The following is a 26,833-nucleotide window of genomic DNA, read 5'->3' on the forward strand; positions in this document are numbered from 1 at the left end:
GGTAACCAGCAGCCTCTATAACTCTTGAAAGCCTAAAAACAGTGTATAAAAATGAATAAATTAAATCAAGAGAATGGCAAACATCCATTAAAATCTTAATGGAGGTCTACACACTTATGTATCCACTGTCCACTTAACAAACATACTGAGTTCCTATGGGGAGGGAGGTCTCTGCATTGTACTAATCACAGGCGAAAGGGCAACAAACAATAGTCTCTGCCTTGAAGGAATCTGTAGTCAAATGGCTCAAAAGGCAATAAATGCACAATTGCAGTACAGGGTAAGTGCTCTGATAGCCACTAATAAACACACACGATCACAATACAAGGTGATAACTGCTCTGATGTAGGCTTGGGCGCAGGAGGGCATAAAAGGGCACCCACCATTCCTGAGATGGGCGGAGCATTGGTAGCAAGGCGTCCTGGAAGGGATGGATGGTGTCCCAATGGGGGACAGATATGGGAGTGTCAAGGCACACATGGAGTGTATACTTCTGAGCATATTTTATGTGTGAGTATTTGTACGAATTAAGAGTAGGCAAGTCCCGTTAGTAACAAAGTGGCACCCAAAACTGCCATGGCTGACACTAGCGCCTCAACCCTTGGCTCTCTCTCAGGAGCTCCAACAATCAAAAGATAGGTGCGTTCCATGGCGCTGTGGGGAGAAGAAAGGGAAAACAACATTCTCAAGTTTTGGAGTGATCCAAACTCCCTGAGAAAGTAGGAATGACCGGCCCTGCCTAGAAAATGCACAAATATTCGAATACTGGTTGAGAGTCATCCCTTTGAAGATTCAAAGCACCCTGGCACGACTCTCCTTTACAGATGGCGAGCCTGAGGCTAAGAAAGCCATTTCCCCAAGTCGCACAGATAGGGACTTGCAGAAAGAAAACAGCCCTTGCTGCTTCTGGCTTGTCTTTTTGTTCTGGTAAGAACAGGCCCCTCCGCCCAACACAGAAGAGACCGCGGGGAGGGTTACAAAGGGTTCCGGGGAGCCGCAGAATTTGGTATCAACAAGCCTTGTCTCCAGAGCCCTGTTCACACACACCACGTGTTTCACGAGGGCTGCCTGTGGCCTCTGAGGAAAGAAGGCTTTGGCACAGCTCTCTGCATTTCAAGTCTGCACGGGTATCCGAGTTGCCACGACTCGGCAATGCTTTTCTGGCAGGTTAGTTTTGCCCTCCAGTCCTTTCGGTTGGTTTTTATGGTCTTTACAACCAGCATGAAGGTCAGTGGGCCCAGGATTCAAACTTCTGAAATATCCTGCTCTGTTGTTGAGATTTCGGTGTTCCGTGTTTCTTTTTGCGACAGGAGTCTCAGCATTTAAGACAAGATAAACGTGATAAGACAACAGCAGAGGAAATTGTGGGTTTATGTCTCCAGGTGGGCTAATTTCCAAATTACACTAGAGAAAATTGCTCAGGATAATTTCACAGGTTTCCTCCGTGGTTCGTGGTGGGAGGATTGTTGCACCTGCAAAATTTAATTACACGTTTATTTTTTTTCCACAGCAAAGATATCACTGTAATTGGGGGTTGCTTGCCTTAGCCAAACTTGTTTGTCGTATGGCCCAGGAGAAACAGTTTTATCCTGGGAATGAATAAATGATGACGTGAGGCTATCTGACATAATTACTCTGCAGACCTCAGCTTACTCCATTTTATCTACAGTGAAATCACTGGAAGAATAGCCTGCGTAAAGAGTTTTGATCTTCACTACAACTGACTCATGTTTGTCTTCATTGATTGTGAGGTGGTGACGTACTTGAAAGTGAAATACGGTCCACTGAAATGCCATCTATCTGGAGAGATTGAAGCAAGGGTATCTGATCAATTCAATATTGGTAGTTACTATAAATATTTTACATGAACAAATTTAATTCATTTCAACAGATATATTTATTGAGTGCCTTCTGTGCTTAAGGCTACAGAGGAGGCACTGTGAGAAATGTGAAAATGAAGGCATGCCCTCAAAGTATTTGCATTCTTGAGAACTATGAACTTTTTCAGTGAAAAGACCATGGTAAAAGTATGTGTTAACTCAGACTCACTTTGACTGGAGGTATTTCAGGACATAGCAATTACCTGAAAGGCAGGGGTGAGAAATCCCATGGCAACAAGAACCAAGGATTAATTTTTAGAACGAATATCTGATATCAGCTCCTTTATTTGTCAGCTTTTATAAAAGTAGAGAGACAGAGGAATGTTTATTTAAGATTCTCTGTTATTTGCTTTTCAGCTAATTGGGAAACACGGTTAAAAGTCATTCAATTATTTATTAATTCTGATGCATAAAAGACAAGCAAACTCTGTGTTCCAAGAATGAGGAAATCAGAGTGGAATGAGAAATCTCAGACAGCTTTGATGAGAGAGGGTCATTGGATCTGGGCCACAAAGTATGGTCAGCATTCGTCAGCGGCTCTCAAGAAGGGGCATGCTGAAATTTGGAGGGACTTTCAGTTGTCACGACGACTGTGGGGTATACTACTGGCATTTGGTGGGCAGAGGCCAAGCATGGGAGATGCCTGCAGTGCTAGAAATAGTCTTATCCTGTGTCCTTCAAAACCCAATGAAAACACTGCTTATGGTTATCTAAGAATCCAACCCTGTTTTACATATAAACACAATGTACCTTATACATTATTCTAACTATGCTGCATTTTCCAAAAATGCAACTACCGCATATATATCAAGAGGGGAAAACTGTGCTTTGTTTTGTGCAGAACGTCCCAAGTTACTTGCCATCTGATAAATGCCATTGTCAGCATCACTGCTCTGGAAACACATGTCAGACTGCATGTGTAGCACTCATATTCATATGACTCCACAGACAGCCAGCTCCTAACCAACTCCTTACGCCTTCTAGCATAGTGCCCACGCATGAACCTTTTGTTGTTCATATTATTAGGAAAAAATTACTTTCCCTTTATTTCTTTTTTATATTACAACTAGGTCAATATAATAATTTTCTTTAATTGTGGTAAAATACACATAACAGGATATTTACCATCTTAAGCATTTTCAGTGTACAGGTCAGTGGTATTAAGCACACACACACTGTTGTGAAACCATCACCACCGTCCATCCGCAGAACTCATTTTGCACAACTGAAACTGTTCCCATTAAACACTCCCCACTCCCTCCTCTCCCCACCCTGAGCAACCACTATTCTACTTTCTGTTTCCACGAGTTTCACTACTTTAGTACTCACAATATAATGATTTTTTAAAGTCTGTTTGTATTTACAGATAGATTATATTACCTGTGAATTTCATTGCAGGACAGTAAGGAGGACTTACAAGATATTTGTTATGAAAAGGAGGCATTGAGTCTGATAGGGTTAGAACCGGAGGTATCTATGAATCAGCTAACAGTACATTTGCATGGTCTCTAACTTAGAAAATCAACCTTTAACTTAGCAATATATTTAAGATAAAATAGTTTCCTCCAAACCAAAGCTGTTTGGGGATGGCCTTTGTTTACTTAGCTTTTCCAGTATTGTTTCAGTTCTTACACTAGTTTGACTGGATCTGAGAAACACAATCACCATCTTGAAGCTGAATTTACTGTAGTCAACAAAAATGGGATCTCCTTGCCTAGACCATGTCTACTTTGTTTAGTATCTCAGAGATCACCACCATGCTGGGCAATTCCTGAACAAGTCATTGTTGGTTGGTTGATTGAAGGACATTTTAAAGGGCAGAGAATGGGAGTGTTTGGCAGCCCCACTCCACGTAGCTCATCAGCATCTTTCCACATCTCAGCTTTGCAGTTCTTGCCTCTGGAAGCAACCAAGCACCTCACCTGCTGTTGTGACCTACACACTGATCAATTTTAATAAGAGCACCATCCTGTCACTAAGTTACCTCATTTTATCTACAGGGAAATCACTGGAAGAATAACTTCTATAAAGAGTTTTGATCTTCCCTCAGACTCACTTTCGTCTTCATTGATTGAGAGATGATGACGTATTCTGATAACTCTGGCCCTAATAAAATACCCCAAACCAATAATAAGACCTTGTATAATCTGTACTTGTTTGTACCATGCCTGCAACGTGTCTTTTCCTGAATACCTGAATACTCACACTGAGAGAAAACTCATTTATTATTCTGTAATGGTGCCAGCTAAGAATAAAAAAGCTTGCCATTAGCACGAGGTTCAATTTAAAAAGTGGGTACAGAATTGAGTACCCTCTACTGCTTTGTATTCAAACACAGTAAATTCACTCAGTGGGTTAATGTGTTCTTCTTTGCAGCCACACCAAACACTCCATGCCCTTGTTTAGAGGCGATATGGAACATTATATATGTAGGTACATTTTAGCAAAGCTTACATTTGCAACCCTGTGGTGTTTTTTTAAGGAATGTCTATTTGAAGTGCGTTGCGCTATGACAGCCAGTTAACATGCACAATCACCATACGTAATTCTAGAATACCTACCTACATATAACACTAACTTTTTATTCTTGAACAATTGCTCGGATATGGACATATTTTAAAACTTTAGTATGGAGTGTTATTGCTTATTTCTTTCTTTGTTAAGGCTGTGGCAGCTTTCCCAAAGTTTAGGGAACTGGAACTTTGTCATTCATTTACTTCATTCAGTCATTCAATGTGTATTATATTTACTTGCCTAGTGTATGTGAGGGACAAATTGGTTCTTTTTAAAAAAAAAAAAAAAATATATATATATATATATATATATATATATATATATTGATTTTAGAGAGAGGAAGAGAGAGGGAGAGAGAGAAATAGAAACATCAATGATGAGAGAGTCATTGATCGGCTGCCTCCTGCACGCCCCCGACTGGGGATCGAGCCCGCAACCCGGGCATGTGCCCTGACCGGGAATCGAACCTCCATCTCCTGGATCCTAGGTTGATGCTCAACTGCTGAGCCACACCTGGCCAGGCAACACTGGTTCCTATTAATTAAAAAATGAGACTCAGTCCCTAATCTCCAGGTAGTGAGAGAAAGATTTTTTTTTTTTCATATTCAGTGGTTACTTGGAGATTTACTGTTGAGCCCTTCAATTCTATAAAAGAAAGCTGAGAAATTTTAGATGCAAGGGATATTTATCAGTAGAAGTATTTTATTTGTAGTAGCAATGGAAGTGAAGAATTTGTGAATTTCCTCTGGCAGAAAGAAAATAAATCTTTAGAGCTATGGAAGTGCCTGGAGCATGCTCAGAGAGTAACAGTTATACCTAGAGTATGACTGGGCAACTTCACAGAGTAATGGAGTTATGTACTCAGGGTATACTGGGACATCCTCAGAAAACATAAGAGAGTTATGATCATAGTTAAGACTGGAGCGTTCTTAGACAGAATAAAGTTATAATATAATCCCCCTGAAGAGGAAAATTTCTGAATTTCTTCATTTTCTGAATTTCCTCATTTCAGTCAACTGAAGCACCATTTTTCCTGTCCCCAAGCTATCAATCACTGGAATCACAGAGTTCTTGCATGTCAGAGAAAGGCAACTTAGTTATTTTTCAAGTGAAGGGACTTAAGTACAGAAAGACATGATGATTTTCCTGAAGTCAGAGGTCTCATAATAAATTCAGGAGAAGCACTGAAGTGAGATCCCAGTGCCCCAGGTGGGGATGTCCTCATTGGATTCTTTCTAATTAACTGTCCATTCTAAAAGCCACTCCTTCCAGTGGTCCTCAGATTTTGCCCTTCCTCATCTCTGGTTCTCCTAAGCATATTTCTCCTCTAAATTTCTCTGCACACTTTTAAAAATTAATATTCCCAGAACATAGCTGTCACTCCTCAGTATGAGATACACGACAGGCTAAGCAAACACTTCCTGAAAGGTAACACAACAGACCCCTGCCTCCATGAAGCCTTCCTGGATTGGTTGTTCCAACATGTATTTAGCTCTCCCTATTTGGAACTTAGTTGTTTTATTACCTAGCATGTGAGTACAGCCTGATTTGTGTTATTGGGCAATGAAGGATTTTACTGATAGGCCTTTTCCGAATATTGTAGTCAAAGATCTTTTGGATGCAGAGAAGATTAAGTTCTTGCTGCAAGCTGATTGTTCTTACTCATGGGCCCTTCGCTTCCCCCATAACTTTGGCTTGCACAGGTCCTTGGATGGACTCAGTGCCAAATCTACATAATCTTTTTGTTAATTGACTGCTGATATCTAATTAACTCAATTTCTCAGACAATATATGACTCTTAATTATCTGGGAATGAATAACTTTATAAACTATGTGTCTTTCTGTCTAAAACTAAATTCCAATCGGTGATTTCAGGTCTGAGCCAGGAGAGAGTTATGATCAAGTTAGAGGAGATATTTCATAACCAGAGGTGAACTGGGGATTATCTATCTGTTCTTTGTGCATAATCTGCGCCCCTCCTTCCCCCTCAACAATTAATGTAACAGTTTAGTTGTCATCGCTGTGAGAATCAAGGCAAAGAGCCCCCTCCCTCCTTGATTTGAGTCCCAGAGGCTTTGCAAGAAGAATCTGACAGCCTGAATAGAAGAGCTGAGGGGGCGGGAGAAAGGCGGAGAGGTAGGAAGTGTTTCTTTTCCGTGACATTTGAGCTGAGTTGTCAGGAAGGGAGAGATTTGAGTGGGCTTTTATCAGTTACTGAGTGAAGCTCTGCTCAAAGCTCTAAGCTTATTTCTCAGAGCCCCTGGGGTGCTACAATTTTTTTTTTTAAGGTGGCAGCTGTAGTGTAATGAAGGAATACAGGATTTAGAATGGAAGTCATGGGTTCAATTCTTGACCCTGCTACCTGGGTTAAATAATTTGGGGTGAGTTATTTAAATGTGCTCTGCCACAATTTTCTAATCTGTCAAGTGGGAAATAACAGTAGCACCTCTCCATTTCTTGTCGCGAAATTTAGATGAGATATACATATGAAAGTGCTTTGTGAACTCAATCTCCACTCCAAGGTCAATTACATACTGGTAAAGGTGCCTCAGCTCAGTCCTTACGCTAAAATGCTGCTTGTGCAAAGAAGGCAGGATCAATGAACAGGCTAATTGCCTCTTTTAAATGTTAATCAGTAATCCTCTCCCTTATCCCAGACCCAAACCAAATGCATTTGTCACAAAAAAGGAAGAAAGAAAAGAAAAATAACATTGTTTATTTTCACCAAGAAATACATTTGGAATGCAACCTTAGATTTTCCAGCAGTACCAACAAAGGTCAGTCCAGTACAGGAAGATACGAGGGCTGTTTGTTAGCTTTCCAGGGTTCTGCTTTCATTCTGTAGCGTTCAATCTCAAAAATCTGTAGCAGCAAATTACTTACAGATGAACAGGGGGCACAGTGTTGGCCTTGATTAAGCTCTCAGTGGATCACATTAATTATTCCAGTTTTTACTTGTATTATTTTTCTATAGTGTAATGGTTTTAAGTGCAATGATTATATAAATGACTGCCTTTACACCCTACCTACCTTGTTTTAATATATATGGGTGTGTGTTTTTTATGTTGAAGGAAAAAATACTTTGAAATTCATGAGCTGGGTGGATTATATTTGTTAACTCCATTCTTGATAATTACACTTATGTTACTTTTGCTGTGTTTGGGGCTTCGTTTACCATCACTTTATGGCATCTGTTCATCATGCGCTATTAAGTAGAGAAGAAACAGGTAGGGAATGAATTTTCAAGTAGCTTGATAAGAACTTAACCTAAAATGTCCTGAATTGAAATCCTATAAATGTTTAGGGAAAGAAGGTCTTGGCTATCTTGATTTGGTTGCATAAACAATATTTTTCTGAAAATTGTTGGTTATCTTCTAATGGATTCAGAGAGAGAGAACTGCTTTTTATATAGATTAGAAGAAATCACAGCCATTGACTTCATATATTCAACTCCTATTTTATATGGTGCCCTGTGTCTCTAGAACAACAGCAGCTCCCTCTCATTCCCACAGGATGGGTCCTCCTTTGGAGCCATAACAACTACTCTGCCTGTTACTCTCAAGAAAGCACATTGGAATTGCAAATCGATTCCAAGGTATATGTAAATAATTTTCCGATTTCAACACTTTAGAATTAGTAACACATTTCTGGAAAGAGTGAGAAATGCCTGGGAATTTCTTATCCTAATATAGAGATCAGCAGAAACCATCAATTCTTGTCCTGTGGGATGTACTAAAAGATAGAGACATGGGTGTTGTTTGGGTATGTCTTTTTAAAAAATAATTTGGGGAATACTAGGTAACTAGTGTCAAGGGATGACTGATTGGGACTTGGACTCCACTGGGAGAGAGGGTTTGCAGGAGACCCTCACTAAGAGGCATTTCCCTGCTTCCCTTGCTGCCACCGAGCCTCCTACAGCGGAGAAGCCATTCCCTCCGTCTTTTATCTCAGGAAGCACTCCTTTGTGTCAAAGCTGTCCTCTGAACCAGCCCAGGACATAGGAGCCCAGGTTCCTGGGTGGAAAAGAATACACGGCTTCCTCACAACCCCTCCCTCTTTCCTTCAAGATCTTGCCTCCAACACAGAGCTTGGGGATTATTGTCTAAGGTTCTCCAAGCCATCAAAGGGAGATGCCAGCTGTGTGGGCTGTGACTTTGGGATGAGACCACAGAGCCTGCAGAGTCAAGTTGAACCTCCAAGTGCCAGCCTCGTGCATTTCGGCACACAGGCTGCTCCAGCAGAATGTTCCGGCAGAGGCTCTGTGAACCAGCTCTCTCCCCAAACTGCGAATTCAGACTTCCCAAACAGATTTGTCAAGTTCGAAATCTCTATATATACCCACCCTCACCCTCCGCAGGCAGCAGCAGTTTCAGAGCTGTTTTCTCGGTGAATTGTTAACCAACTCAGAGCCTGGCAGTGCACCCGGGGTGGCAAGTTTTTGTTGGTTTGTTCAGGACAGCCAGAAGGAGCTCGGTGGAACTGGTCTGGTGCCTCTGCAGTGCAGGTGTAGACCTGGTGGGGTAGGAAATGCAGCCAGGAAAAACAAGCAGGAGCCTGGGAGGACAGGGCTGTCCTCATGGAATCCAGTTTCCTGCTTCCCTACTCAGGCCACAGATACAGGGCTGGGATCTTTGGACAGACCATGAAACCTTGAAAACTGGAATATCAGGAAGAAAAATGGTTAAAAATGCCAAAATCCTCCATTGACCTCATTGAAGAGGAAACAATATTTACAGCTATCTGATCACATCTCAAAGTGGAGAGCCATTAGAGTCTACTCAGTTCAACCAATGACTGTTGTCCCCTACTGTGTGCCCTGGGATTAGCCTGAAGAAACAGACTATATCCCATAGGGTGCAGACTCTACTGAGATAAGAAGCTATCTTGGGTAAGAAATGTAAAGAATACTTGTGAAAGAAACGTATTTTTCCTAAATAAAACTGAAGATGCCATAATCCCACAGAGAAAACTGTTCAGTAATAAAATACTCTCTGAATGGCGAAGTCCCATAATAATCACAAAACAGCAATGACAAGTATACTTAGGACAGATCTATTTTTTGCCTTTCATCTAATGATTTCAAAGAGCTTAGCAGCCACTGCTGAGTTAATCCTTAGTATTAAACCTGACTCTAACATCTCCACTTGAAAAAAATACACACAAAAAATTGACACTAACACCTCAGCATCCCACAAGGAAGACGTTCTAGAGACAAAGCATGAGCTCACCCCCTCACAAGCATCAAGCAGCACATTAAAGACAGGCTAATTTATTCAGAAAAGTAAGTTGGGACCCAGAAGAATCAAACCAATGCCCACAAAATGAAAGTCACTGAGAAAAGAAGTGCACATTTATTTCTTGCAGGTGGGCGTGAAAAACTCTTTAGTGCCCCTTGGGCATGCTTGTTGGGCTTTCTCTGTCTCTGTAAGGTTGGGAGTACATTCTGGGAAGGCTTGTTTCACTTTCAAAGAGAGAATCACTTCCTCCCATTTTAAAAGCAGAAAGGATGGTAGCAATTTTATTTCCATGGCCCAATATATAAAGGCCAGCTGATTCAGCTGATGACCTCCAAGTCCTTTGATGGTTCCTCTCAGAACCACATTCATCTGAAGGGAAAGGTTATGAATGAAAGAATACAATTGTTTGCAAAAATAAAGACACACTCTGCCAGAGATGGAGATGATCTGGAACAGACCTGATCCCTAATTACACAGTAACCTGATACTTAGCACTCTTCACCTGGCATCCTTCCTCTTCAAAGGACCTTACCATGTTAATGAATTCTTCACCTCTTTTCCTCTCATCTACTCGCCAAAATAGCTACTCTTTAAAGAAAAGTTGCTCTAATTCTTGAGAAGACTTGACTCACATTATCATATCATTCCAGGATATAATCACAAGTACTTCTTTCCCTTTGATGTTTTGGGAAGCTTCCTTTTGCCTTGTTTTGAACAGATATTGTATATTCTATGAACCTATAAAACTGTTCCAAAAATAAAAATAATAAAAATACAGGCACACTGGAGCCTGTCTGTGGAGATATTATAATAAAATAATATAGAAGTATTAGCATAGGACAAAGAGCAGGGATGCTTCACGAAAGCCTCTATGACATGGGAGCTGGGTCCTAACAGATAGGTAGGAACGTGTCAAGTGTGTAAGAGGGAAAGGCATCCTAGCCAGAAAGGAGCTGTATGGACAAAGGCCATGGACGTGAATGGGCACTGATGACGCAGACAGAAGGCTCAGTGCAGTAAGCTAGAGGCCAGGCTGGAGGTGTGGGTCAAGGCCATTGGATGAGACGAGAAGAGTGACTTGGTCAAGGTTACAGAGCTAGGAAATGACACAGCCATGATTTAAACCAGGCAGTCTGGCTCCCAGAACAGGCCCAGTCTAAATTATCACCTCACTGCCCCTCCCTATACAAAGAATAAGATGGATACAAGGGACTCACAGCCTAACGGGTGACATAGGAAAGTAAATTCACAATGACAGTTTGCGCAACAGGCATCTATTGAATATCTTCTAAGTGCCAGTAACGATGCTAGGCAATGTGAATTAAAAAAAAGAAAAGAAGAAGAAGAAAAATTAAGTTTCTGTCTTTTAAGGAAGGCCAAGGAGTCTGGTTAAGGAGAGAATAGTGATTATAATACATGCAACTGCTAGAACATGGGTCTGTCCAGAAATGCCAGGAAGCATAGCGGAGGCTGACTGTAGGGAGTCAGAGAAGGTGCCTCAGAAGACCCGAGCGGACACTGAGAGGCTCACAGTTCAGTGGACAGTGCCTGGGTGCTATGCAGGATCATGGTCGTGGCTGGCATTTATTAAGCACTTATAGTGTACTAGGCACTGTCCTAACCACTTTTTCCCATATTAACTCATTTATTTGTTGCATCAATCCCCCATGCTTACAAGCAAAGACACAGACAGAGAGAGATGAAGAATCTTGCCCAAGATCACGCAACATGTAATCAGTAGAATTTGTATCCAAGTTGTTTGGTACCCAGCCCAACCACTTAACCACTATGCTATACTCTCTTACTATAGAGCAAGGGAACCCCAGGCCTGCTGAAGTCAGGAAAGGCCTCCACAAGAAGGTAATGGGTGCAATCATTCCAAAAAGGTCTCTGGGAATTCAGCCATTGAGCGAGGGGATTAAGAGGTCATCAGGCCAAGGGGTATGCACGCCAATGACAGGTGAATGGTTTCAAGGAAAAGAAATTACTTCTGGCAGCTGGAGGGTGGGGTGGGTATTGGGGGATGATGAGTGCCACTAAGGAACAGGCAGAGAGCACGTGTCAGTCTGGGCTTGTTGGTTTTCAAGGAATACACACACAAGTTAAAGGATTTTGTAAACTGTGACTCTACAAAGGCATCCCATGGACATCCAAGGATAAGAAACTCATCACAGCCTGGGCACATGTGGAGCTGCTCCCTCTTCTGTGGGTGGTTCTGCCTCAATCTCAGCTTCCACTATGTTCCCTGAGTCACAGAACAGTGGAGGTGGCCTTAATTAGGGTGATGCCATTGGAGCTGCAGAGCAGGAGCCAAATGGGACAGATGTGACTTAAATATGAGGAACCAGTGGAAGTGACTACGGGGTTCCTAACTTGGGTGCACTGCAGAGACAAGACATAAGGCAGGAGGAGCAGGTGTGGAGGATGTTATGAGCGGAATTGTACCACACCCTCAATTCATATGTTGAAGACCCACCTCCCAGTGTGCCTGTATTTGGAGTGAGGGTCTTTAAGGAGGTAATTGGGTTAAATGAGGTCATAAGGGTGGGGCTGTAATCCAGTATCCTTATAAGAAGAGAGAGAGACACCAGAGATCTCTAGCTGTCTCTCTTCACACATGCACAGAGAAGAAGCTATGTGAGAACACAGAGAGAAGGCAGCCATCTACGAGCCAGGAAGAGAGGTCTCACCAGAAACCAGCCCTGATGGCACCTTGATCTTGGACTTCTAGCTTCCAAAACTGTGAGAAAATAAATTTCTGTTGTTTAATCTACCCAGTCTATGGTATTTTGTTATGGCAGCCGAAGCTGACTAATACACAGGGAAAGATAATTAATTTATGCTTGGATAAAGACACAATAGATTGATTTAAAGCAAGTCATGAGTTAGAATTGGTAGGGCTTGATGCGTCAGTGGAAATAGAAGGTAAGAAGGAGTATGGAGGGGGAGGAGATGTTCAGGTTTCAGTCTTGCATAGAGGATGAACTGTGGTGACTCTCACTGAGTCTGAGATTTGGGAGTTGGACCTGGGAAGACAGTGAAGGTGTAGTTAGGATCTTGGTTGGCAGCAAGAGAAATTTAACTGTAGGGATGTAGGGGGACCATAATGGAAGTGGAACCTCATTGAAAACCAAGGTCAGGATATTTTCAACAAGTGAACTCATACTTTAAATTCAAATTCTTGACTCGTTTAATACAATGCCTTAGAGACCATTCCACTCAGCATGCACAAACGTACATTATTCTTTGTATCTACAGCTACTATTTTGTTTAATAGATGATCCACTTGTAGAATTGGATTGTATCCAATGATGTTTTATTACAAACAATGCTTCAAGAACATCCTTGAACATTTTCTTTGTGTACAGCCTAGATTCCTAGAAATGAGTTGCTGGGTTGAAAGGGATGTGCATTTTGAGTGCTGATAGCTACTGCCAAATTGTCCTCTAAAAAAGACTGTACCAGTTTATACTTCTAGCAATAGAGGATGCATGTGCTTATTTCTTCATATCTATATGTATGCTTCGTAAACTACTTTGAGTCATAGACTCCTTTAGGTCCTGCTGAAAGCTATGAATCCTTGTTCTAGGAAAATACACAGATGTACATATAGAGAACATTTTGCCTACCATTTCAGCTGGTTTACATCAGCATCATCTGAGAGTTTGCATATCCTTGGGCCCCACTTGAACCTGCTGCATCAGCCCTCAGGGAATTCAGATGCACATTCAAGTTGGAAGGTCAGTGTCCTGGGGACTCCCAGCCATGTTTTCTCCCTTTCCAGCGCTGTTCTCTCTGGACTCCTCTCCCGCAGAGAGCTGGGCTCATGTTAGGGAGATGCAATGAAGAATGTTAGGAAATTAAACTGTAGCCAAGATTATGGGGAGTTTGGGCTTAAAATTAAAGAAAGGAGCCATGATATCTTTTTGACCAGGGGAGGAAAAGTATTAAAATGGTGGAGTCTGGCCAGGGATGGCTCAGTGGTTGAGCATCGACCTATGATCCAGGAGATTGCGGGTGGATTTCCAGTCAGGGCGCATGCCCGGCTTTCAGGCTCAATCCCCAGTGGGGGGCGTGCAGAAGGCAGCCGATCAATGACTCTCTCATCATTGATGTTTCTATCTCTCCTTCTCCCTTCCTCTCTCTGAAATCAATAAAGATATATTTCTTTAAAATTCCTTTAAAATGGTGTTGGAAACCAGAAAAGAGCATTTTAAGAATACAAGTTGACCCAAGTTCCCCTGAAATCATAGGCAAAATTATGGATATGCATCTTCTGAGGAAGAGGTTTCGAAGCTTTCATTAGATTTTCAAATGAATTCAAAATGATTTAGTAATCACTAATAAAGAGGAAATTATTTTATTGCTTGCTAAATTATATTAGCTTTTGAGCAGTGTTTCTCAAAGTGCAGTTAGATTAGTATTAAATTGTCTGAACTGTGTGTTAAAAATGTACATTCTTGGACTGTCCTCTAGACCTACTAAATCAGAATCTCTGGAGCTGGCACCCAAGAATCTGCATTTTAAAAGAAATTCCCTAGGTGATTCTGGTAGATTCTGATGCACTCTGAGGTTCACCAACTGCCTCGGGCTTTAAGTCTCAAAAGCCAATAGTTCCGGGAAAGCTAAATTAATAGTAAATTTAGAAAGCATGTGAGCCACTAAAGCATGATGCTGAGACACACACAAAAAAGCTTTTCAATGACCAAAATACCACAGAACTAGGAACGTTAGCCAGAGCAAACCCTTTCCTGCCATTTTAGTGACCGTCCACTTAAAGCTGTGTTCTATATGCCTTACCATGTGGACAGCAAAAAGACCTGAAGTGAGGTTCGTCCTTGAACTCTGACAGTTCAACTCAACTTCCCAGATGGATGAAGAATAGGTTCATGGCCCTAGCTAGTTTGGCCAAGGGGTTAGAGCGTCAGCCCTTGGACTGAAGGGTCTCCAGTTAACTTCCAGTCAAGGGCACGCACCTCAGTTGCAGGCTTGATCCAGGCCCTGACCTGGAGTGAGTGTGGGAGGCAACCAATGGATGTGTCTCTTTCACATTGCTGTTTCTATCTCTCTCCCCTTTCCACTCTCTGAAAAGCAATGGAAAAAACAACCCTGGGTGAAGATTAAAAAAAAAAAAAAGAATAGGTTAAGAGGTTTTTCTGTGGCAGATGGAAATAGGATAACTATGAGAAAGGCAGAAGGAAAACTCTTGATCACATGAACCTGACTCAAGCCAGGCATGATCCTGGAGAGAATCTTCTACCCTTCCTACCTCTTCACATGTGCTTGGCGGAGTTTGCCCCCAAACCTGCTGTATACATACTCTGAATTATGAATTTTGTAATATGTAATACTTAAACAGTAAACCATGTGGGACTGAATTCATGAAAATACACTCTAATGTAAAGAGTTTTCTTCTGGACGATGGAAATAGAACTGAAGGACCTGGTCTGGGGAATTGTTAAGAAAATGTGTGCACTCCAGAGTCTTGTCCTCAGTAGCTGTGTGATGTTGGGCAAGTTATTTAAGCTCAGGGTTTCTTACTCATCTGGAAGATAGAAACAATCCTCACATATACTCATGAGAACAACTTGAGGGTGTTAATGTAAAAAACCAATCTCACAGCCAGCATCCAGTGAATGTTAACAAGAAAGATATTTTTCCACATTTCTGTACTTTCTGGACCTTCTCCAATGAAGGCTGACTGCTTTTATAAACAGAAAAGAATGGGGGGGGGGAATCACAGTTTTCCCTTTCCTTTTTATATTTAAGAGAATGAGCCATGAAGAGAGAAAAGATAGGGAAACAAACAGATGCCCTCATCGTCAGGGGAGTCTGTTTTTATTTGGAGTGATGGCAGCATATGACCCCTGGGGGATCCTAATCAAAGTGCAGACTGTAGGAAGAGTAAACATGAAGAATTACGAATACTGTACTAGTATCAACCGTGCCCTGGCTCTGCACACATAGGTCCCAAAATGGAGGGGTTAGGTCACAATGTGTCCCGCTCCCTGTCCCTCTCCAAGGCTCTCTTCCATCAGGTACAAAGCCTGGATCTCCAGCATCGAATTAAAGAAATAGAACAAGCCCATCCCAGGGCTTCTTTAAATATTCAGATAAACCCATGTGCCCCTAACAGTTAAATTAAGCTTTCCTAAGAAAAAGTAAGTCAATTAGTTCAAAATGTGGGTTAGTGCTTCTGGGTATTTAAAAGGGGATTTTTTTTTTTTCTTTTTTAGTTCATTTAGAAACATAGCCACGGGGCAGGTATATACCCACTCCTCAGCACATCCTGTGAACTGCCATGCTATACCTAGATACTAAATTCTGACATCTAGAGCTCCAAAATCTGGTCCTTAAACTTTCTCAAAGTCATGAAGACATTGAAATAGAAGCTTTAAAATGTATCTTGCTTTCCCCTTTTAGCTTATATCCTTTATCTTCACCATGATTATCGATAGTCATCAAAGGGTGCCTGACATCGCTACAGAACAGGATTCTCCCTAACTGAATTTCATCTTTCCTTCACTCAACAAATACTAACTCTCTAAACTTTTGTAAACAAAGGTAGGTCTCCAAGACATCGTGAAGCGTAGTTCTAGAGCACCCTGTATGACTTGTACTGCAAAGCTCATTTATCCAAGTTGTCTAGATGCAATAAGCTAAACTTGACCAAAATACAAATAAAATTTGATATTTCTTAAGATGAATTATTTCTGGAAGGAATTTCTGGGTCACAGAATATGAACGGTTTCGTGGCTTTTTAAAAAGGCTATCTTAATTGATATTGACAATAAAAATAGGAGAATAACATTTTCATACCAATATTAGGGAATAAAGTGGTTTTTTTTACATTTTTGTTGTTTTATTTTGCTTTTACTAAATTAATAGGCTACTTTTAAAAATATGGTACATAGTTTCAGGAACACTTTATGTTCTGAGACAAATGTAAATAGCTCATCCATTATTTAAAATATATGTGTTTGTTACATGACATTAACACATATCTTTATTTCCTTTCCACCTTAATCAATATTACAGTGACATTGAAATAAATGTTATTTAATAATAGGACTGACATCCACTTCAATCCCACATACCCTTTAAAAATATATGACTAGAAGAGAAACTACTATAATTATTAATTTTATTTTTGATTTAATTTGGAAAGCCCTCACATATGACTTCTTTATTAACCAAGTGAAGTTGCATTGTCAGAATATTATAATAGCACATTTTTTGGCTCCACAAAAACACAATTGACTTTTGAAAAACTACATTTCCCTCAGGTATCACTTGCTTTCAAAACATCTGGGAGACTGGTAGGTGAAAAGATCAAGAATTATAGTAACTAGGTAGCAATTAGAAACCAAAAATTCCACTCCTGTCGATCCTTGTGTTAAGTTCAAGCTGACCTGTTTTTTGACAAAGCATCAAAGATAAAAACAGGTAATATTCTCCTTGCTCCCAGGGGATTTAGGCAGAACAGCCCAGGATTTCAGCAGAAAGCACCTCATTTTAGTCTGGTTGGGTTTGTGGACATTCCTTTGCCTCTAAACTCTTTACTGTCATTCTTCTAAGACACAAATGGGTCTCTACTTCCAACAGTCCAAGAAAACAGCACCAGTGTTTTAGGTGCCAAGTACAGATGTGACACTGTCTCTTAGGCCATATCCATTGTGCTCACAGTCCAAGGCCTCGCTCGGCTTAGGACTATTCTGGCTTTCGAAGATTCCCAAATCAAATGACACACAGAACTATTTTAAGGAAGTCGTTCCCTTGAAGATTTTTTTTTTTTTCATTCCTTGGTTCCTAGAAGCTCAGTGTGGTCAAGTGGCTCAAGCATGGGCTATGGAGCCACACTTTCCTGCCCTAGGAGGTCTGGGAGACCTGGGCAAGTAGCTTAACCTTTGTGAGGCTCCTGGACTTGGTTTTCCTGTTTATAATCAAGCCTTAATGAGAGCAAGCAGTTAAATGCTTACTAATGCTCCGGGCACTGTATTACATTCTTTACTAATATTAACTCATTTAATTTTCACAACAATCCTATGATGTAGAGGCTATTATTACCATTCAGATAGTAAAATGAGAGAACTGAGACATAAAAGAGGGCCCCTGGTAAAGCCAAACTAGGAGTCAAACCCAGGCAGTCTGGTTTCAAAGATGAAGCTTTTAACCACTCTGCTACATAACCTTGTGGAGGTTAGCTCTCTCTCCACACATAAATATTTGTATGTTTACTGAGTGTCTACTATGTGCCAGCCACTCTGCTAAAATATGCTAAGAAACTATACTAGAAATGAATCAGACCTGCACTAATAAATAAGACATAGTTTTTGTCTTCTGGAGTTTTCTTTTCTTCCACTTTGTAGAATTAGATTGCATGGGTTCTATTTTCATCTGAGTTCAAAAAAACATTACTCAAGATGATCTTCAATTGAATTCAACAGAATTTAGTAGTGAAACTGAAATAAGGATATGTCAAAATAGCTTCAATCTGAATTCATATTTAACCTCCAAAATACTTTATGAATCTTTTAGTAATCAAATCAAGAAAGCCTGACCTAAAAGTGATGGACTAAACATGACTTAAAGTGATGAACCAAACATTTTTCTGACCTCTGCTCCCAGGAGCCCATGCAATTCCTTGAATTTATCCATTGAAATCCTCCCCAACCCACCTCTCTTAGTATGTACCTACCTCCATTCCCCGACCCCTCACTCACTTTTGCAATAACTTCCTACAGTGTGTTCTACTAAAGAGGGAATTCATGGTAAGGAAATATTAAACCAAAACAGTCACTACATTCTTTTTAACTTGCAAACAACAATGTTGCCTTGTAGTTACTTTTTGTCCTGATTCTTAATATAGATATTCGGGTCCATGTTACTTTAGATTTTTCACCAAAAAGTTCCTTGCTAAACAGGATTTCCCTAAACACAGAGCCTGTTCATTCATTCCTTCAAGGTAAATGACTAGAGTGCTCACCAGGTCCCAGGCACCAACCTAAACCACAAAGGTATACTGCTTTAGTAGTGGAACCAGGCAGATAAAAAACAACTACACCAGTTACGTAACAGATGATGCTCAGAAGACTGGAAGCCAAGAGAAAAAAGAGCTGAATGTTTTTGGGTAACTGTAACCTTTCATAAAGTGTGACCTGGAAGTGGGAGTAGGTGATTATAAAATGAGGGGGAAATATTTGGAGTTTTTCCTTCCAAAACGGTCATGTCACTACCTTCAAGAAATCTAAGAAATGGAGAAGCACAAATTTGTAGATGGTACTTTATAATGATGATGATAGAGACAAAAATATGGCACATCTCGTTGAAGTTGTAAACATCTTAGCGTAGCTTATAGTAAAGAGTTCTGACAGTTAAATAACTGCAACAAATGTTCCATACAGCACTGGAATCATTTTTATATAAAGTTGATATGCATTCTGCACAAGAAGTAAAGAAAGCTTCCTGACAAAGGAGTGAGGGAGCTGGCAGTTGTAAGAGGTGGGCTGAATGGACTTCATGATAGGGCAAAATCAAAGTGGCGGGCTGGGCTGATAGGCAGAAATGAACCAATATTGCCTCTGTACCAGAATAATATGGAGAAAGCTTTTTTAATTCTCTCAGTTTGGAATTCCGTGTATGGAAGCACAGGATGTTATTAAGGGACCATTTATTAAACCTCCTTTAAACTTAACTGTAATTTTGTATTGTTGGGTTTTAAAAATTAAGCAACTTTGGGGGAGAGAGTCAGAAGAGGGATGGGTTTATAACTGCTTGGTTTTTCTGGTTGTTCTTCCTGGTAAATACTAACCTGAAGAGGTAGGTACTAACCTAAAGAGGTGTTTTCCAATATTTGATGAGGTATCATTATGGGCAAAGAATTTTGGTAGCGTTTCAAGAGCTGGTGCCACGAAGCTGATCCACAGTCTCCCTATAATCAGGGCCAGGCGTACTTTCCAAGGTGCGTTTTTCGTACCTAACGTAAGCGGGAGTCCTGCCGGTGGTTTGCAAACTGTTCTGGCAGCATCTGAAACTGTTGTTTTTCCAAGTCCGTTAAAAAGTTATTTGCGCTTGGATTTTTTTTTTTTTTTTTTGGCTCTGCTATTCCCCACCCCCGCCCTCTGGCTTTTTCCAGTGGAGACCTGCCCTGGGGGGTATTTTGTCCTGGGAGCACAAAACTATTTTCTTTTCTGAAAATAAGTTGACGTCAACCGGGAGCTGTTTTTGGTTGCTTTGTTTCCCGGAGCGTCCAACCCAGTACATCGCCTCCGGTAAACTGCGAGCAATTCAAAGCATCTTGCGGGTCTGGGAGGAGAGCTGGGGGGCGGAGGGGCCCCCCGCAGCCCGCAGAAGTGGGAAGAGCCTGGGGGCGCCTTCACCCCTGGGCTGGAGCGTGGGCCTGAGTCCCCCGCAGAGCCCGGAGCACGGCCCCCAGGTTCGCTGCTCTCTGCACCAGCGCGTCCTGGGAGCGGCCCCTGGCAGGTAACCGGCCTGGCTCCCACCTGAGCTCTCGGCCCCGCTGAAATTTCCCGCCCGAGTGTGCCGGGGGCCAGACAACCTGAAGCATCCCGGGACAAAGGACCAGACTTCCCGAAGCAGCCGGACGCGACTGGTGTATGCCGGCTCCTGGCGAGGGGCCGGGTGTGCAGCCAACTTAGCCGCTTGCTGCGCTGGGCTCCGGGAAACACACGCGCCTTTCTAGATATTTTGGGAGGCAATGAATGCAGTTTGAACAAAGCCGGCTGCACATCTGGGACGATTCCCTGGGAGTGTAACCTACGAATTCCTGGCCTCCCATGACGGCTCTTTGTGGAGAGCAGGGCGGATGAGTGTGTGCGTGCCGTGTGTGTGTGTGTGTGTGTGTGTGTGTGTGTGTGTGTGTGTGTGTGTGTGTTTTCCCCGAGGAGCGGGAGGGGGCCCGCGAGGCAGGGACTTGCTCTGACTTGTTCACACCTGGCGCTGTTTCCCCAACGCTGCACGGCGTCCAAGGCCGAGGAGGCACGCGGAGGACAAGGGCTGATCCGTGGAGACGCCACCAGCTCGCACTTAGACGCTCACACGGCACAGAGACCCAGTTCTGCCCTCTTTCCTTTTCCTTTTTTAAAAAATTACAAATTGACGGGCGCGTTTCTATCGATGCGTGAAATTATAAACTGCCCAGGAGGGGGGAGTGGACAGCAGGCAAGACTCCCCCGGCCGACCCGCACGGAGTTCGGCCTCGGAGGCAAGCCGAGGCGCGGAAGGGGCTGCCTCGCAGGAGGGCGGCCTGGGCCGGAGTCCTGCCCGGAGACCGCGCTCCGTCGGCTTCCTCGCCGCGGGGGCTAGGAGCTGCCCGCGCGCCAGGGGACACTCCGGCGGCCCGAGCAGAAGTTAGGGTGCAGTACGAGCTCCGGAGGTGGCCGGGCTGTGCCTCCAAAGTCAACAGCCCAGATTTCTGGCGGCTCCCGGGGCGCTGCCCCTGGACCGCGACCGCGGGAGGCGGCGACGCGAGGGCGCGCAGAGCCGGAGCGCGCTGGGGGCGGGCGTCGGGCTGGAAATGGGGCAGTGTCTCCTATGGGAAAGCGGGACCGGGCGAGCTCTTTGGCCGCCTTTCCAGTTTCGCAGGTGCCCGCCCCCGTGCGCCCCGAGGCAGCGCAGCCCTGAGGGCGAAACGAGTGGCGGTTGGCAAACTTGGAAGGAGAGCGCGCTCAGGATACGAATTGCCGGAATTGTGCCGGCAGCGGGGGCGGCCGAGACCCAAGTTCACTTTTTCCGCCCGCTCGCCCGACGGGCCTCAGGGACGGACAATGCTCTAGTGCCAACCAGGTGGAGCACCTCTCCAGTGAGAGTTGTGTCAGCTTGCTCCAAGCTAGGAGGGCGGTGGCCTGGGTGGGAAGGGAGGGGTCCCCTGGGGTCCCCAGCGCCTCTCTCCGCGTCTCCCCTCCCAACCGCCCCTCCCAGTCTTTCTTTCTCGCTGCTTCCCCAGGCAGGCTGGACCGGCGCGAACTTGCCCCAGACCTACGGGGAGCGCCCCAGGTCTTTAATGACAGCTTAAAAGTAGCTGTTGGAAAAGTCGAAAGGGATGAGGCTGACGTGGGGCGTGTTTCGCTCCTTTGCAAGAGTCGAAAAGGGAGCTGGGAGCTGTGCGGCTGGCCCCAGGCCCCCGCGCCTCGCCGCCAGCAAGTAGGTGGGGGAGCCGCCGCCAGCCCCATCCCGCTCCCAAGCCTCGCCCGCTGCGCCCTGGCCGCGGGCGCAGAGAGGGTGCGGGGCCTCACTGTGCCTCCTCCACCCTGCTCATTAACCTGCCAGCTCCACTCCGCTCCGGGCGGCCCCAGACACGGGCTTCTCGAAGCAGCACCCGCGGCCTGTCCGGCGCAGCCGCCTCCCCGAACCCCCGGCTCCGGGGGGCAATGAGGGGGCGGTGGAAGGGGCACTGCTCCTCGGGCATTACTTAGAGAAGCGAGACCGCCCCGCCCTCCCGCCGGCCCTCCCTCTCTCCCGCCCGGGCCCGCGCGCCACTCCGCCAGAGGGTAAGTTGGGAGTGTTCACCCCCACCGACAGCTCTTCCTCCCCTTTCATTGTTTTCCCCTTCAAAGTTTCCTTAGGAGTGGGGAGATGGGTGGGGGAGGAAGGGGGTCCGGCCAGCCTCCGCTCTCACCCTCTCCCCGTCTAACTTTCCCCACCTCCCCTCCATCCCTTGAGCGCCGCTGCCCCTGCGGAGCTGCGCTCCGAACTGACAATTGGAGCGCGGCTCCTTTAAGAGCCCTGCTTTGCCTCCCGGTAGCTGAAGGTCATTAAACACAAAAGCTCTCAGCGCTGCGGTCCAATATAGCGCATGCGCCCTGCCCGAGGACTGGCAGAGAGACGGCAATATGGCGAGAATGCCTGGCAGCGGGGACTGTAACACCAGCGCGGGCGGCAGCGCCAGCGCGGCCGCCGCCGCCGCCGCCGAGAACAATGGGGAGCGGGGCGAGGGCGAGCGCGGGGCGGGGGGCCGCGGCCGCCGCCACGGCCGCCCGCACTACTGCAGCGCGGGCGAGGAGGAGGAGGAAGAGGAGGAGGAGGAGGACGAGATCCAGGAGGTGCAGATAACGGGGGACGAGGAGGACGGCGGTGGGGGGCTGGAGGAGGACGAGGAGGAGGAAGAGGAGGAGGAAGAGATGGGGCTGGACTGGGACGAGCCCCTGGAGCCAGAGGATTCGGCCGGGGAGGAGCTGGAGCCGGAGCCGGTCCATATGATCAATATGGACCAGAGCGCCGCGCTGGAGCCGGAGGCGCCGCCGCGCCTGCTGACGCCCCGGGCCCGCGGCGGGCCTCCCGGGGACGGCGCCGAGCTGGACCCCGACGTGCTGCAGCGCCCCGAGCGGGCCCGGCTGAGCGAGAACACCCGGCTGGCCACCCGCTACGCCGTGCGCATCTTCCGGGAGTACCTGAGCGAGAAGGCGCAGAGCCCGGACTTCGAGACCATGGACAAGGGGGCGCTGTGCCGCGTGCTGCGCTCCTTCTACGCCGAGGCCCGCTCCAAGAGCGGCCAGCTCTACAGCAAGTCGTCGCTCATCAGCATCCGCAGCTCCCTCAACCGCTACCTCAACGAGCCCCCGTACTGCCGCACGCTAGACCTCACCAAGGACCCCGAGCTGCGCAGCGCCAACCTGACGCTGGCCGCGGTCATCCGCAAGCTCGAGGAGCAGGGTGCGGGGCCCGTGGTGCAGAAGCAAGCCATCACGCGCGCCGACCTGCGCAAGCTCTACACCTCCAGCGTCTTCAGCACCAACACACCCTTCGGGCTGCTCAACAAGGTCTGGTTCGAGACGTGCATGTACTTCTGCACGCGCGGCCGGGAGAACCAGCGCGAGCTGGAGGAGGACTCTTTTGGGCTGGCCATGGACGAGGACGGCCGCAAGTTCGTCTACTTTAAGTCCCTCGGACCCTACCACAAGTCGCGCTCGTCGTCGTGGAGCAAGAAACGCGCGGAGAGCAGCGATGAGGAGAACTTGCCCCGCATGTACGAGACGGGCACCGAGTTCTGCCCCTATGCCAGTTTCGTCAAGTACTTGTCGAAGCGCAACCCCCTCTGCAAGGCGTTCTTCCAGCGGCCCCGGGACCACTGCAGCGAGGGCGATGTGACCTGGTACGAGAACAAAGCCATTGGCAAGAACTTGCTGGGCACCAGGATGCAGATGCTCTCCAAGGCGGCCAAGCTCTCCAAGACCTACACCAACCATTGCATCGGCGCCGTCTCCATCGCCACGCTCAACAGCATCGCGGGCATCGGTACCAAACTGGGCTCGCCTGCCCTGCAGGGCTGCTACGCTGAGGCTCTAAACGGGGCGGCTCGCCACCACTCCCATCACCCCCCTACACATCCCTCCCACCACCACCGCCCCCAGCCTTCCTCGCTGGGGAACACCTATATCCTCCCCAAAGACAGCTTGATCGGGCCCGACGTGAAATCTGAGGCTGCGCCCAAGCGTGCCCTGTACGAGTCGGTGTTCGGGTCAGGGGAAATCTGCGGCCCCTCTTCCCCCAAAAGACTTTGTATCCGTCCCTCGGATCCTGTGGATGCGGTGGTGGTGGTTTCCGTGAAACACGACCCCCTGCCTCTTCTTCCAGAAGCCAATGGGCACAGAAGCACCAATTCTCCCACCATAGTTTCACCTGCTATTGTTTCCCCCACCCAGGTAACCAAACTAAACTCTATGCATGAAATGTTTCTTTGGTACCGCTTGGAGACTAACTTGTGCTAATGCAGGTCTTGACGGGTTAGGGGAAGCTTCAAAAAGTGGCAAATATACTGAATCAGATTCGATTTCACCCTTAGAAGCTTAACTCTTGGTGCTTTTCAGGAAAGTTTACACCTCGCCTTAAAAGATGTGAGAGGGCAATCGCCCTAACAATCACTGCTGCGCAGTAAGCTAAAATCTTCAAAGTTAGCAGAACAAAAGGGTTAGCTCGGCCCTGGCAGCCTCTCTCCATTGAATGCGTGAGTTTTATAAGGCAAAGAGTGCAGGAATACTGTACATATAAAGGAAGCAGTTAGTTCAAATATATTTGAATAAAGTAACCATTAAAATACTCTTACATATTCACCGTAACTTATGAAGTTAGAAAAGCATAAATTATTAAAAAGAAAGCATGCCAATCCCACTTCCTCTAAGGGGGTGGGGAGTGGAGAGACTGGCAGTTGAGTGCCAGTAACGTGTAGCTGGATGTGAAGTGAGGTTTGGGGTGTAGTTTCCATAAACTAAAGTCAGTTGTTAAAGTTATTAGATGGAAAGGATATCGCCCTACCAGCCAGGCTCTTCCTTGGAGCATATAGCTTGTGGTGCCCAGCACTGAGGGCACTAAAACATTGCTGTCTTTCCCTAGCCCCGTGGAGCTCATAATCTAGGGGGCAGAGAAGACTCATGAATATATTCGTATTATTAAAATGATACTCATCTTGGATACTCTTCTCTAGGAGTCAGAAACCAGAGGTTTTTGGGAACTATGCTCTGTTCTGCAGGCAGGAGTAGCCACTGGAGGTTTTACCACTGACCTCCCTGCCATCAAGCAGAAGTAGGAATTTCAACTCTAAGTCTGGAAGTGTAGTGCAGGTCCTTCAAGGAACAGATGTCAGGTACCTCTGTGCTGTTTCCAAAGTAGAAATTCCAGTTCTGGACAAACTGACCCTTTCAAACATTTACCAGCTAATCAGCAAGCCTCAAGGCCAACTGAGAAAGAGGCTGTGAACGATAATATAAACACCAAAGTTCTCTAAAATACATGAGACCTGTAGGCTATGTGTCTTTCTTTCTGTACTTCTAGTGAGTGTAGTACATTTCTGACAGACCACGAGGTTGTTTTCAGGAGTTTCAAGGATGGAGAGGAGAATTTTTTCTCTCCGGAAAATTTGGGTTTGCTTTTTCTTTGAAAGCAAAAATAAATGTTCACTTTTTTCTGCTAAAGTAAAAACCCTTAAAATGTCCTGGTTCAGAATAGCATCTGATTAAGAATTAAAAGCCTAAGAGAGTTTATTAAAGTATATATCTGCTTGGTATAATAATGAAACAGTTTGTCTACTGGCATCTGCCTGTTGGTTTCTTGACACCAGTGTCATAGAATCATGACTTAAGGTTCACAAAAGATTAAGCTGGGGTTTGTTTAGTTGGCTTTATTTTGTTTTAAGGAATGCAGTTGCTCTCTTACAGTCTTTATTTTAACCGAGTGAGATGAATGAGTTTTATAAACCTGAATACTGATTCTTTTAATTTTATTGAGTCGTCAGTTAACTCCCAAGTTAAGTATAGATGTGAGTATCCATATGTTGGTTATATCATTAATATGGCTCTGAAACTTTTTGTAGTATTTTAACTAAGTCCCCTGTAGTTAAAATACTACAAAAAGTTGTTCTCTTTGCACATTTTTAATATGTGCAAAGCTTTTCACTTATGTTAGAGTAAATTTTTAAAAATCAGTATTAAGAAATTTACAGGAACTGTTTAGTAACTACTGTAGAACTCATGAAGTCTGAGTATTCTAAGTATAAAACAAATGTTTAAGTAAAAAGTTGACATTAAACTTATATTTCCTCTATTTATTAAAATCACCGTAACAATTGAGGTCCAGGGCATTTCCTGGGGATTAATGACTAGCCCAAGGCATTGCTCTAGGTTGTCAACTCCTCTAGCTGGCCATTAATCCCCAGGAAATGCCATGTGTACTTCAAGTTTCAGTCATCATTACTTAATTATAAACATAGGCTGTCTAACCTTAGTACTCACAGCACCTCATCAAGTGGTGTGTCACTGAATTCCACTAGTGACCATGTTACTCTAGACTCCTTAGTAATACAGTCACACCCTGATGCTTTAATTCCCGTCTAACAGTGTGAGTTTCTCAAAAAGTGAAGAGCCTGTTACTTTAAATGCATTGACTCTTATTACTTCTTGAGGACATTAGTAAGTGTGTCATTTATGGGACTGGTTGAAAAATGAATGCACTTAAGGATTAACAAAGATTATGGAATTTATGATTTTAACTCATGTGAAGTGCCTGGGTTTTGTTTTTTATTGGGGGGGAGTGGTGATGGTTGCTTTAACTGATTCACTCTTTAATTCTCTGGAATGGCTGTGTTCAAAGTAAAGGGTAGTTTTAGTTCCCTTTTCCTCCACCAGCTGTTGTAATCTAAGATGATCCAGTTATTGGTGTAAATTCTAGCTCCCAGGTGGAGTTATCACGTGG

The 26,833-nt window shown here is 44.8% G+C and overlaps 1 protein-coding gene across 5 annotated transcripts in view; it reads left to right on the forward strand.

Moving 5' to 3' along the window:
• The window catches only part of KCTD1 (potassium channel tetramerization domain containing 1), a 174,146-nt gene that overhangs the window by 64,743 nt on the left and 82,570 nt on the right, over positions 1 to 26,833 (forward strand). Inside the window, exon 2 of one of the 5 annotated variants that reach the window (XM_081148471.1) lies at positions 12,257 to 12,373. The exons of 1 other annotated variant lie outside the window; for it this stretch is intronic. Coding sequence is in view for 1 of the 4 variants with exons in the window: in XM_081148468.1 (XP_081004594.1) it covers positions 22,483 to 24,291 (1,809 nt within the window). In the remaining 3 variants the exon portion in view is untranslated. Of the gene's footprint in view, positions 1 to 12,256; positions 12,374 to 13,280; positions 13,372 to 21,264; positions 22,141 to 22,193; positions 24,292 to 26,833 lie in introns of those variants that run through there. 3 more of the 5 variants (XM_081148472.1, XM_081148470.1, XM_081148468.1) reach the window with 3 other exon arrangements.

The sequence above is a fragment of the Miniopterus schreibersii genome (assembly GCF_964146895.1).
Source record: "Miniopterus schreibersii genome assembly, chromosome: 10".
NCBI lineage: Eukaryota > Metazoa > Chordata > Mammalia > Chiroptera > Miniopteridae > Miniopterus > Miniopterus schreibersii.